Here is a 13,290-nt window from a genome sequence, read left to right as displayed (position 1 = left end):
CCATCAGAGGCGCAACATAACAATGACAGGCTGAGGAGAGGAATGGGGAAGGAGCCACAATGCACATGTTAAAGAGTAAGTTTTTACTGTCTACCCTGATTAAGAATTATCGGCTGTTATGACATGGAAATATAAAAAGAACCGTGACCTCTGACAAATCACAGAAGTGCTTTCGTGAACTCTTGGCAGCCCTAATACACTTTTTATTTAAATTTGAGTTTAATATGTCTCTATGGCTTTGTTTTTTGTTTGAGGTAACATGAATGTATGGAAATATCTCAAATTTACCATGTAATGAGTTCTGGTAATGCATATGGAATCCAAACCTTCATTGATATACGGGGCATTTCCATCACCCTAGAAAGTCTACCATGGTTGGTTTGGGGTTTTGTTTTTTTTTTTTTTTGGGGGGGGGGTGTTAGTGGGGTTTATTTGCTTGCTTTGGTTTTTTTCTCATACCAGGGATTGAACCCAATGATGTTCTACCTCCAACCCACATCTCCACTCCTTATTACTTTTCATTTTAAAACAGGGTCTCCCTAAGTTGCTGAAATTAGCCTTCAGTCTTTAATACTTCTGTTTCAGCCTCGTAAGTACTGGGATTATAGGCCTGTGACACCATGCCCGGCTTCTACTATGTTTAAAACAACTGAAAATACGTATTCATCTTCTATGTGGTAGTGTACATACACACTGAACTAAAGTTCAACATTTTTCCGGTAAGCATGGAAAATATGGAGACAGAATGCTAAGATTAAAAGGTTTCTTGAGCTGGGCGTGGTGGCGCACGCTTGTAATCCCCGTGCTTGGGAGGCGGAGACAGGAGGATCACACAGGTTCGAAGCCAGCCTCACTGGCTTAAGAGACCCTGTTTCCAAATAAAAAATATAAAAATAGGTCTGAGAGTGTAGCCCAGAGGGTTTCCAGGAAACCCAGTACCACCAAAAAAAAAAAGGTTTCTTGAGTAAGTACCTAATTCATTTCTATAACCTCAAGATAATACCTAAACTATACTTCGATGAAATTTTCCCATTTAAAAAAATAAAGTTTTGAATAAGAGGACTTTATGATGCTGTGAGATAAACACAGTATAATGATTGTTAATTTGGGGTGGGGCATAGATGCCTTGGAAAATCTTACAGAGTTGCCTGTACTACAATACCTATGTACAAAGGCTTGGGAATCAGAAAGGCATCAGATTTTTCTCAATAGCAATACTAAAAACTACAAGACAAAAGTATATTTAACTCCAAAAATCTGAGACAATTATTTCCCAGAAAAGCTATCAATCAAGTATGAGGAAAAAATAAAAACATTTTCAGCTCTCAATAATCAAATATTATATGCAGTATATCTCAGCAAAGTCTGAACAATGTGCTCCATCAACACAAGAGAAAATCAAAAAAGAAGAAACACGGGACCTAAGAAAAGGAGAATCCAGTACAGAAGACAGGTCACAGGACAATTTATCATGAAATCCAGGAAAAACAGTAACAACAAAACTACACAGGAGAAAGACCTAAACATACTATATGGCTGAGATGCAAATACTCACAGTTATAATAAGGTGAGCACTGATTATTTAACTAGTGTGTAAGAACTCTATTTAGAGATGACGAAGGAGGAGGATATGGCAGGGTAGGGTGAAGAGTGGGAAGGGGACTGAATCCTGGTTGTCCACAGCCGGCCACAGGCAGCACACACTGTCTAAAAGAGAAAGCTCATGAAACAATAGTGTAAGCATATTATGAGAAACAGAAACACCTGGGGAAGGGGATTACAAGTATAATAAGCATTGCCTCTGAAGAGCTGGAACTGGGAATGTGTTGGATGAAGTAGGGGAATCCTCGCTTCTATCCATGTGTAGTTTGACTTTGAAATAGATCTCTGAGGGCAAGATCCAAGTGGAATTCTTGAGCTCTGGGTTAAGAACTTCAGCTGCTAAACCCATTCCACTTTAAATCTTTGTTAAAATCATTTAAAATGTGGTTTCTGATCTTCTGCTCATATCACCTTGGTTGTCTAATTCTCGGGGGTTTTTTTCCTCTATGTGTAATGATTACCATGGAAACTGTTAAAAATAAAATGTATGTCATACAACACCCAACTAGGCTCCTGATCAAGAGTGGGGAATAAACTTACAAAGTGTGGATGGAGCTTGGCAAACTCACGTCTGATTAGGAAAAGACCATTATGGCATTTCACGCTAGAATATACACAACCTAATCGGCTCACTTCACACTACGTGGAAAGAAAAGTGAAAGCAAGGTAGAATTTGTGGAGAAAAAAAACATAAGCACCAGACTGTGTAGAAAATGAACATCGCCAAAAATATTCCCTAAACTGGGGTAACAAAGCTGCAGACATAAGAAGCTATGAGAACCTCTATTACTAAATTGCCCTGAGGCTTCAGCTTTTCGATTAGAAAACCACAGTTATAAAAAAAAAAATGCTACTTTAAAACTTGGGGGATGGGGTTGGTCAACAACAAAAAAGAGGAAACATAAGGAATCTCAAAAATACCATGATGTGCCTGGCGTGGTGGCACAGGTCTGTAATCTCAGTACTTGGGAGGCTGAGACGGGAAGACTGAAGGTTCTCGGCCAGCCTTAGGACTTATCAAGACTTGGCAATCTAGCGAGACCCTGTTTCTAAACAAAATAATAAAATAAGGCTGGGATACAGCTCAGAAATAGAATGCCTCTGGTTTCAACCCCCATTACTACACACACACATACACACACACACACACACACACACACACACACAATGATCAGCAAAAGAGAATATATCGTATAAAGCTCTAGAACAGGCAAAACTAATCTACAGTGACAATTCAAATCAGAAGTTGCTTGGAGTAGGATGTGGGAGAGAAATAACTGTAATGAGACAGGAGAGAACACTCTGGAGTGATGGTAACACATTCAAGAACACAGTCACCAAATTCACTGAACTGTGTTCTCAAAAGACATGCATGCTACTGTATGAAAATTACGCCTCAGTAAAGATGGGGAATACTGCCATTATGGAAAGAAAAGTTCCTCAAAAAGTTAAAAGAGAACTACTCTACAGCCAGTCCCAAACGTAGGACGGCTCAACATCACAGCAGTGTGAAGGCAATACACACTGAGTAGAAGCTGTGCTTTGAATTTTGATCATTTACCAATCCAGAAACACTATTTATCATACGCTGGTGATGGCTGGGAGCAACAGCAAGCCGCAGCTCCTACTGAGCCACCATCACAAGGGCAAACAGCTGGCTCTTCACAATGTACTGTGCTACTCAGCCAGGATGCTCAGGGGTTGTACTTATCAAATGTATGTTTGACTTACGATATTGACAATCTGCCGCAGGTTTATCAGGATAAAATCCCCATAAATAAAGAAGCATCTGAACATCCAAAGGAAATGAAATAAGTATGTCAAAGAGAAATCGGTACTCCCATGTCGCCAAACCATGGTTAGCATTATTAACAACAGCCAAGATAGAGAATCAACCAAAGTGTCCACTGATGGATAAATGGATAAAGAAAATGAAGTAAATAAGCACAATGGAATACAATTCAGCCACCAAAAAAAGGAAATCCTAAGTCGGGTGTGGTGGTGCACGCTTGTAATCCCCGTGCTTGGGAGGCTGAGACAGGAGGATCGCACAGGTTTGAAGCCAGCCTCTGCTACGTAGTGAGGCTCTCAGCAACTTAGTGAGACCCTGTTTCAAAATAAAAAATAATAATATGCAAAATAGGTCAGGGGTGTAGCCTGGAGGTAGAGGCCCCTGGGTTCCATCCCCAGGACCACAAAAAAAAAAAAAGGAAATTATGTAATTTGTGACAACATGAATGAACCGCTAAGATATTATGCTGAGTGAAATAACATAGAAACAGTAATAACAGACATATACCATATTATATCACCTTCATGGAAAATCAGAGTCATAGGAGAGGAGAAAAGTGATAGCTACCAGAGGGCAGGATAGGAGAGATGCAAGATACAACATTTCAGTTAGATAAGAGAAATACATTCAAAAGCTCCACGGTATGACATATAAACCATACTTGATAACACTGTATTGTACACTTCAAAATTTTTAAGACTGGAGGTACAGCTCGGTGGTAGAGCCCTCTTGCCTAGCACGTGCAAGGCCCTGGGTTTGATTCTGAACACCTCAATGAATAAATGAATGGATTGATTGATTGATTATTGATTTTTAAAAGAAAAAATGCTAAAAAAAATAGTTAAGTATTCTTCCAACAATGAACTAGTATGTGGCAATAAATATATTAATTATCTTAGTTGAGCCATTCAACAATATATATATATATAGATATAGATATAGATATAGATATATATTTCAAAACATCATGTTGTATACCTTAAGGCTATATAATTTTTATTTGTCAATTTAAAGAGTAAAAGCAAAGCTTTTTTTTTAATGAGCAGAGGGAACAAGACATTGTCCATCAATGAATAACAATATTCAAATGTGAAAAAAATACCACCTGCACAAAAACATTTATCCCTCAAATTCCTGTTCTTACTTTTACAAATGTGATGATAGTATTCTCATTCAGTTCTACTTAATTTAAGGATAATTAAGAATCAAAGATCCCATTAATTGAAAAATCGCATTACTCTCTTTTTAAATGGATGAAAAGTCGAGTTGTTCAGACTGTCACATCCAATGGAGACAAGTCTCTTTTGCTTCCTCACGTTACTAACTTCACCTTTCCTCCCAGTGGCCTGTTGGGCAATACCAAGAATCTCAGTTTCAATATACAAGAGCTACAAGTCACTCTAATGAGAGACTATTAGAAAAAAAATAAAATTGAAAAAGCAGGGCCCAAGAGGCCATTGAGAATAGAAATGATAGCTGATACAGATGGCAGAGGAGTAGGAAGTTTTGCAACACAGCCTTGGGAAAAATAAAGAGGGGCAAAAATGAGTGAGGCTTTTAAATAACAATGCTCTAGCTTTGGGGAAACAGCAGAGATATATTCAAGAGAGGCTGACAGATACAAGTACAGGGGAAATGCTGGAAGGCTATAACCTTTAAGAAATAAAAAAAACTAGTGTATTTGGCTTTCGTAAAAACAAAGAGGGATAACCTCTAAATGTGCATATTATCTACACTAAAGCACACCAAAAAAAGTGCAAACAGCTTACTGAAACTGTACCCTCCAAAGATCCTACAAGTTCTCTATGAACCAGGAAGGTCACTGGAGATTAATATGACAATATTATTAATATTAGAAGTACAAACTGTTGCTATATCTTTTTTTTTTTTTTGGTAGTAAAAATAATCTACCCATAACTGCTTTCATAGGCATTTGCCTGCCACAAGTGTCCAGCCCAATTTTTTCCATGGAGTGTTACAGAAAGTACCTAGAAAGAATGAACTTCAGAAACATGGCTCTTGTTTAAAAGCTCTTAGGGAGCTGGGCATGGTGGCACAGCTTGTAATCCCAGCGCTTAGGAGGCTGAGACAGGAGGATCGCATAGGTTCAAATCCAGCCTCAGCTACTTAGTAAGGCTCTCAGCAATTTAGTGAGGCCCTGTTTCCAAATAAAATATAAAATAGGTCTGGAAGTATAGCCCGGATGTAAAAGAGGCTCTGGGTTCCGCCCTCAGTACCACCAAAAAAAAAAAAAAAAAAAAAAAAAAAAGCTCTTTGGAACTATAGATCATTTTTAAATCACCCTCACACTATAATTCCCTAGGCTTCCCCCCGCCCCGGACCGTTTTTAGCTGACATTCTAAGGTCTTAGATCCTCTGAGAGGCTCCCTATAACTCTGTCCAAGGGCAATACCTTCCATGTGAGCTGAGTTAGGGTAGGTACACAAATACAAATACAGCTGAGCTTCAGGCAGAGATGACATCACGGCTCCTGTGGCTGCCTGAAGGCACTCCAGTGACTGCCCGACTTTAAGTTACTGCCCTCTACTCACCATCTCCAGTTCTCAGAAGCTAAAGATTTCTTTTCCCTTTCTCAAATAAGCAGCTAGGAATTTCCATCTGAGATTTGGACTGTAAGAATTTCCTACACAAAACATGCTGTTCTACGAAAGCATTCCTTATATTAATTAAGGCAATTCTTCTTTTTAATGCTACCTTTCAAAGTATACTATTATAAAAAAGCCAAAAAGTGATTTTCAGTAAGTGTTAAGTAATGAATGTTGCATTACTAAATCACTAAGACCTAAAAACTTCACTTGAATGACCACAGATAGTTATTTCTAGTTACAGGCAAGAAAACAGATTCGGAGCTTGATCTTGTACCAAGAAAGTGGCCAAAAGTGGGGTGAAATGTTCAGTGTACTCACATCACAGCAGGGCCAAGTCTCTGTGCCTTCCCTTCACCTACTCTGCTGCTGGGAGAAGCATCAGAGTGAATACTTAGTATCTTAGAGCATTCTGAGGCTGGCTCTTCTGCTCAATACACCACGGGGAAACACTCAAACACCAATCAGTCTCCTACTTGTACCAGTCATATTCAGCTATTTCAGTGCGGTGTTATAATAAGCAATGGTGCCGGGCGCGGTGGTACACGCCTGTAATCCCCGCGCTTCGGAGGCTGAGATAGGAGGATCGTGCAGGTTCGAAGCCAGCACCCTGTTTTCAAATAAAATATAAAATAGGTCTGGGAGTGTAGCCCCGAGGTAGAAGGCCCCTGAGTTCCATCCCCAGTACCACCAAGAATTAAAAACAAAATAAAGCCGGGCATGGTGGCGCACGCTTGTAATCCCTGCACTTGGAAGGCTGAGACAGGAGGATCCCACAGTTTCGAAGCCAGCCTCAGATACTTAGTGAGGCTCTCAGCAACTTAGTGAGACCCTGTTTCCAAATAAAATATAAAATAGGTCTGGGAGTATAGCCCGGAGGTAGAAAGCCTCTGGGTTCCACCCTCAGTACCACAAATAAATAAATAAATAAATAAATAATAAAAAATATAATAAGCAATGGTTATGAGAGGCACTGGCAAAAACCTATGGGTTCTGAGGTTTCCTAAAATAAGAGCATCTCATTTGGATCAATTTTACCAAAAATTCCAAAGTAACAGGATCATCCTAATATTTTGCTTATTATTCTCACATTATTTGACCTCATCAATCTCACATGGTATTTCATGGTATTACATTTTTTTGACAATCTAGGGGAAAAAAGTACAATGAACTTGACTCATATAAAACTTGTTGGAGCGCCTGGGAAGAGCCCAATCCATTTGTCATCTCCCAGTGTCCTTCAAGGGCATAGCTTCTGCCAACAGAACATACACTGATACTTGAAAGTGATGTCAAAGATGGGAGGTGCAAATACTCGTGTGGTCTCCAGCTTTACAAGGTGGTAACGTGTGAACATGAACATCTTCGTCTGTCTTGTGCACACTAAAATCTACGCCTACACCAGCACCTAGAGCAAGCCTTTAAAACATAGTCACACTATGCTATTCCTATGCTCAAAACCTTACCATGGCTCCCCACCCCACTAAGAGTGAAAGTTAGAGTCCTGCTCTTGACCTACAAGAGCTGGCCCCCTGTACCGCATCTTCTCCACAGCTCTCTCATCTCATCCCCACCTCGCCGGCCTCCTTGCTGCTTCTTCAAATTCCCAGTCATGACCCTGCCTCTGGACCTTTGTACCTGCTACCCTTCCTCCCAGAATGCTCTTCCGGACCCTCTGCCTCACCTCCCTCAGGTGTTGGCTCAATGTAACTTCAATGAAGCCTTCCCTGACCAACCTGGTTAAAAAGAGCAACTGTGGCCAGACAGGTAGTGCAAGGCTGTAATCCCAATACTTGGGAGGCTGAGATAAGAGAATCTCAAGTTTGAAGACAGCCTCGGCAACTCAGTAAGACTCCCAGCAATTCAGGGAGGCCCTGTTTCAAAACAAAAGATAAAATAGGGCTGGAGGAGCCGGGCGTGGTGGCGCACGCTTGTAATCCCTGCACTTGGGAGGCGGAGACAGGAGGATCGCGCTGGTTCGAAGCCAGCCTCGTTGGCTTAAGAGACCCTGTTTCCAAATAAAAAAATATAAAAAATAGGTCTGGGAGTGTAGCCCAGAGGTAGAAGGGCTTCCAGGAACCCCAGTACCACCAAAAAATAATAATAATAATAATAATAATAATAATAATAATAATAATAATAGGGCTGGGGTGTGGTTCGGATGTAGAATGCCTCTGGTTCCAATCCAATCTGGTCGTGCTCACCTATAATCCCAGTATTTAGGAAGCTAAAACAGGAGGATTATAAGATTGAGGCCAGCCTCAGCAACACAGGGAGGCCTTCAGCGACTTAAGACTGTTTCAAAATACAAAGTAAAATAGGGATGGAGATATAACTCAGAAGTAGAATACCTCTGGGTTCAACCCTGTCATACACACACGCGCACACACACACGCACACACACACACACACACACACACACACACACGTCCTAGTATCCCTGATTTTTTTAGTGGCTCTTCTTTTCTTTCTTTCATGATATAGTACTTTTTGCCACCTATCATTATACCACATCTCTTTTTCTTATTTATTACTTTAGAGTCTGTCTCTCCTCATTACGATGTAGACTAGACTGTATACTCTGTAAGGACAGGAATGTCTGTCTGTTTTCTTCACTTCTATACCCCAGACCCTAGAACAATGCACTCAGCACTGGCAGAAAGTGTTGGTAAATATTGCTTGTTTGTGTCTCTTCCTATTCCCATAAGCTCCGTGAAGACAGGGATTTGTGTTTTCCCCTTGTATATCCCAAGCACCTAAAATAGAACCAGGAATGTACCCAGCACTCCACACGCATTCATGGAGTGAATCCTCACTATATTCTTTGATAGAAAACGGGGGGGGGGGGGGGTTCAGCTCAGATCTACATATTATCAACCTCTTGCTTGACTCTAAAGTAATGTATCCCAAGGATGACTGAATAACCCACATTTTTACTTTAAAAATACATACCTAGCTGGGCGTGGTGGCGCACCCTTGTAATCCCAGCATTTGGGAGGTTGAGAGAGGAGGATCACAGTTCACAGACAGCCTCAGCCTCAGCTACTTAGTGAGGCCCTTTGCAACTCAGTGAGAACAGTTTCAAAATAAAAAATAGGACAGGGGGTAGAGCTTGGAGGTAGAAGGCCCCTGGGTTCCATCCCCAGCACCACAAAAAAAAAAAAAAAGATAAGGAAAGATAAGTGAGAAAATATCACTGATTCCTTGGTAATAAGAAGTGAACTTCCACGGTACAAAGTTGTCAAATTATAAAATAAAAACATACTCACTTTTATATTTCTCCCAATACTTTTCCTATTTACTAATTAATAAAGGTGCATTTCCCCAAAGAGCTTTAGCCCTTATTTTCCTTCCCAATACTGAGGCTAATCTTTAACACTGAGTTCCATGACATTTACTTTCTTTGCACTGTCTGGTATAATAAAGGTTTCTTTTGTTTGTTTGTTTTCTTTTGCTCAGAACCCCAGCACACCGAAAATGAGGATGGGAAGAAGACTGTGGCTAAGAAAACACGCGTGCCTGGAGATGAGGCGTCTTCTTAGGAGCCGGCCAACACGCTTTGTTCACGGCAAAGATGCTATCGACTTGCAGTGGTGGGGAGCAAAGCAGAAATCAGCCGGTGCTTCCCTTGAGAGCGGGACAGAGTCCTTTCAGTCAACCAAACTAATCGGAAAACACAAATACCGAAAGGTCCTTCCCCCTTGCTGTGATTACCGGAGGCAAAGCCAGAAGGTCAGCGGCTCCATACATTCATTTTCTGACCCCTTTTGAGCTTAGTATATTGGGTCAGAATGGACTACAGTTTACTTAAAATGTGGAGCAACTGATCTATTGCTTTACCTAGCATCACAGATAAATCCATAGGATGAACTCACCACGCATAAAGGCCAAGACTTATAGTATTCCTTTCCAAAATGTAAAACGTAAAGAGGTCAGTACACTGCTTCAAACAAGGCTAAGAGCCTACTGCTTCTGGCGGCAGACTCTTATAGGGTGAAAATCACGTATCAATAGTATAATAGTATTCTTAGGAGCGTACTTTATATATCTACTAAAAAAAATCACAATACAAGGTATAGAGGACAGGAAGTAAAACAAGAGAGAATGCCTGTGCGTGGCCATTTCTGGGCGGGTCCCAGCCAGGGAGCCCCCCTACCAATCTCACAGCACAGGGAACTGAATTTGAACCACAGCCCAGGCAGCCTGAGATCCCCCAGAGGGGTCTGAGGGACAGCCACCATGTGCTAAGGAGGGCGCCACACATGATCCTCTGGGCCGCTCCACCCCAACGCCAAACAAGTGGGAAGAGCTACCCCTCTTCATGTTTGTGTATCTAGGTTCTATAAAATATCAGGTTTTTTTAAGTAAAAAAAGGAGGCATTGCATTATTTTTTTTTAAATGCCTGAAAACCAGCAGCAAAGTCTTTATAGTCAAGGAGACCAGGGTTCAGATTCTAAATTTATTGAAAAAACAGACAAAATATAGCTGGGTGTGGTGGCTCACACCTGCAATCTCAGTACTTGGGAGGCTGAGAAAGGAGGATTGCAGGTTCAAGGACAACCTCAGCAATCTAGTAAGACCCTGTTTTGAAACAAAATATAAAATAGGCCCAGGGGTGTAGCTTGAAGGCAGAATGCCTCTGGGTTCAATCTCCAGTACCACAAAAAAAAAAAAAAATAGACACAATCATACCTGGCAAAAAAAAAAAATCAATGTTCAATAAGGGTAGCAATTATTGTTACTTCTCAAAGAATAATATTAAAAAGGTATTAAAGGAATGATTCTAAAATATATAGTCAAGAGGGGCTGAAGTAGTAACTCGGTGCTGGACCACTTGCCTTTCAAGTGTGAGGCCCCGGGTTCAATCCCCAGCACTATAAGAATTAAAGAACACAGTCAAGCTAGTTGTGGTGCATGCCTACGGTCCCAATACTTGGGAGCCTGAGACGGATCACAGGGCCATGGCCAGCCTCCGCAAATTAGTGGCACCTTCCAAACTTAATGAGAGCCTGTTTCAAAATAAAAATTAAAATAGGGCTGGGTATATCTCAGAGGTAGAGCACCTCTGGGTTCAAACCCCAATACCACACACACACACACACACACACACACACAGTCAAGAACCATATAACTATGATGTGATAGTACATAATCCTTATTTGGTCAATTCATCCCTTGGTCAAATACATAAATGTCCCTTATGAACCCACTCATCCTTTAGATACTAAACGAGGAAGGAAGAGCTTTTCAATAACTTGCCATAAAAGAAAGGGAGAGGGAGAGGGAGAGAGAGAAACAGAAAGGGGTGAGAGAGGAAGAGAAAAAGAAAAAAAAGGAAACAGCCCCAAAACATGACATGAAAATTACAAAATAAAAAATTAATGCCAGCTTATCACAACTAAAGCCCAGTGTTCGAGAATTCTGGATTTCATTAACATTTCATCACTTGTTTAAATACTTTGCATGCTAGATTTTCTTTACTTAAAAAAAAAAAAAATACCACGAATGTGTAAGAGTGGCAAAGAAATCACAACCAACTTTAAATTCGGTGGCAGACTCCAAGACAAAATTTCAAAAAGATAAAAAAAAAAGTCTTAACCGCTAAAACAATATGCCAACACATATAAAAAATAAAAATAAGATATGAGTGCACTGAATACACATGTAACACAGTGATGGGACCTGTGAGGCCCTGGAGTCTTAAAAGAGCCCTCCTCTTTGGTCCAGATTCTCTCCAGTCTCCTCCAGTTGAGGCCACTGTCCTCGGGCAGTTCCACACTGCAGCGAAAGGCAATGGCAGCCGTGATTTCAGTAGAGGAAGGAAAAAGCAAGCCCGGACGCCCTCTGTGGCCGTCCTCAGCCTGGCCTTCCAGACACCTGAGAAACTCCTGAAAGCGTCATTAGGAGTCACTCATTAACCACCGCCGGCCGCCACCATGGCACCTCTCCAGCAGCACACCTGTCCTAGCGGGAGAGGCTGCGTCAGCAGACAAGGATGGCTCACCTGCTTGATTTTATTGCGGGAGTTAGTGATGCGCTCCGTGATGCTCTGGTACGTGCGAATGGCTGTTGTCAGTTCTGTGTAGTGCTGCACGATCAGTTCATCCAGGTCACGGTCACATTTCTCATAGGCTTCCTCAAGGCGGCCCTTCTCATTTTCTCTGTCTTCGACATCATCACTGGTAGACAGGGTCCTGGAGAGGACAGATTATACCGAGCTGAGTAAAATGGAAAAAGCAAAAAGCAAAAGAAAGGAGACTGGCTAGCACACTGATCTTACCAATTAACAAAGCTAAGAAGAGAAAATGGCCATCACCTTGTGTCAAATCCCAAGCCAGTCCAGGTTTGTTGGCTGACTACCCAAGGAGTTCTTCCTGTCACTTGTTTCCTTGGCCTCGGAATAGATTTAATCAGCTGGCAGGCTGGGTTGCTCTTGATCTGTCTGAGTAACCATAGTAATTCCTAATAACTCCATTCCTCATACCTGATACAATCGTGGCCAATGAGACCAATGGAAGCCCTAGGGGTTGTTTTCTTGCAGAAAGGATAACAGGAATAAGTGCCTGCCCCAAACCTGGATGTTGTTATACCAAGTTGAGCTTCTTAAACCCTCCGGCCACCTTACAGCCATGGAAAGGCAAGCCAGGAGGCAAGCCAAGCCGCTGCAGTGCGTTCACGGGGCCACAGAAGCAGCCAGGCCTGAGACCGCCTTGCTGAGATGTTTTGTTGAGAGGTAATAAACATTGCTTAAGTTACTTTCTGTTGGTTTTCTTTTGTTCAAAGCTCTAAACGCACTAGCTGATAAAATTATTCATATACCAAGGAACCACCTTTCCAAAGAGCTCATGTGAATGACCTGAATTGGGTACAGGGCCCCAGAAGCCTGGAAACGAGGCCATATTAATTCCAAAATCTTTTACAAGAGTGATAATCAAAGCTATAGTACAAGACAGTCCCCGCATTTGCTGCTCCTCAAACACCACTAACAAGATTGATATGAATCAACAATAACTGGAGAATGAGATGGATACACTTATTAAAAATCTTTCAATAACTTAGTTTGAGACACGGGCCACAGATCTTTGTTTCCTCTCATGTCTTCCTTGGATAATTTTTTTTAATTTAGTATTATAATCAGTAACAAAGAACCCTCCTCCTCTTATCTGTTGGCTGTGGTAATTTAGAGTTTCATTAAATTCCCTCGGATTTGTCAGCTTATACATTCGGCCTGGTTTATTTCATTTATCTTTTTTAATTTAGGGAGGGGGATATTTTAGGCTCTCAATGAT

General features: G+C 41.2%; 1 protein-coding gene across 1 annotated transcript in view; it reads right to left on the bottom strand.

Moving 5' to 3' along the window:
* EXOC4 (exocyst complex component 4) overlaps nt 1-13,290 on the bottom strand; it is a gene marked incomplete at both ends in the record, with an annotated part of 858,131 nt that overhangs the window by 815,965 nt on the left and 28,876 nt on the right. The window contains one exon of the mRNA XM_080701126.1: nt 12,006-12,195. Within this exon, the coding sequence (XP_080557252.1) occupies nt 12,006-12,195 (190 nt within the window). The remainder of the gene's footprint in view (nt 1-12,005; nt 12,196-13,290) is intronic.

Source organism: Muscardinus avellanarius, assembly GCF_963383645.1.
Source record: "Muscardinus avellanarius genome assembly, chromosome: 9".
NCBI classification, from domain to species: Eukaryota; Metazoa; Chordata; class Mammalia; order Rodentia; family Gliridae; genus Muscardinus; species Muscardinus avellanarius.
Note: the sequence above shows the minus strand (reverse complement) of the source record. Positions and strands in the feature narration are given on the sequence as shown.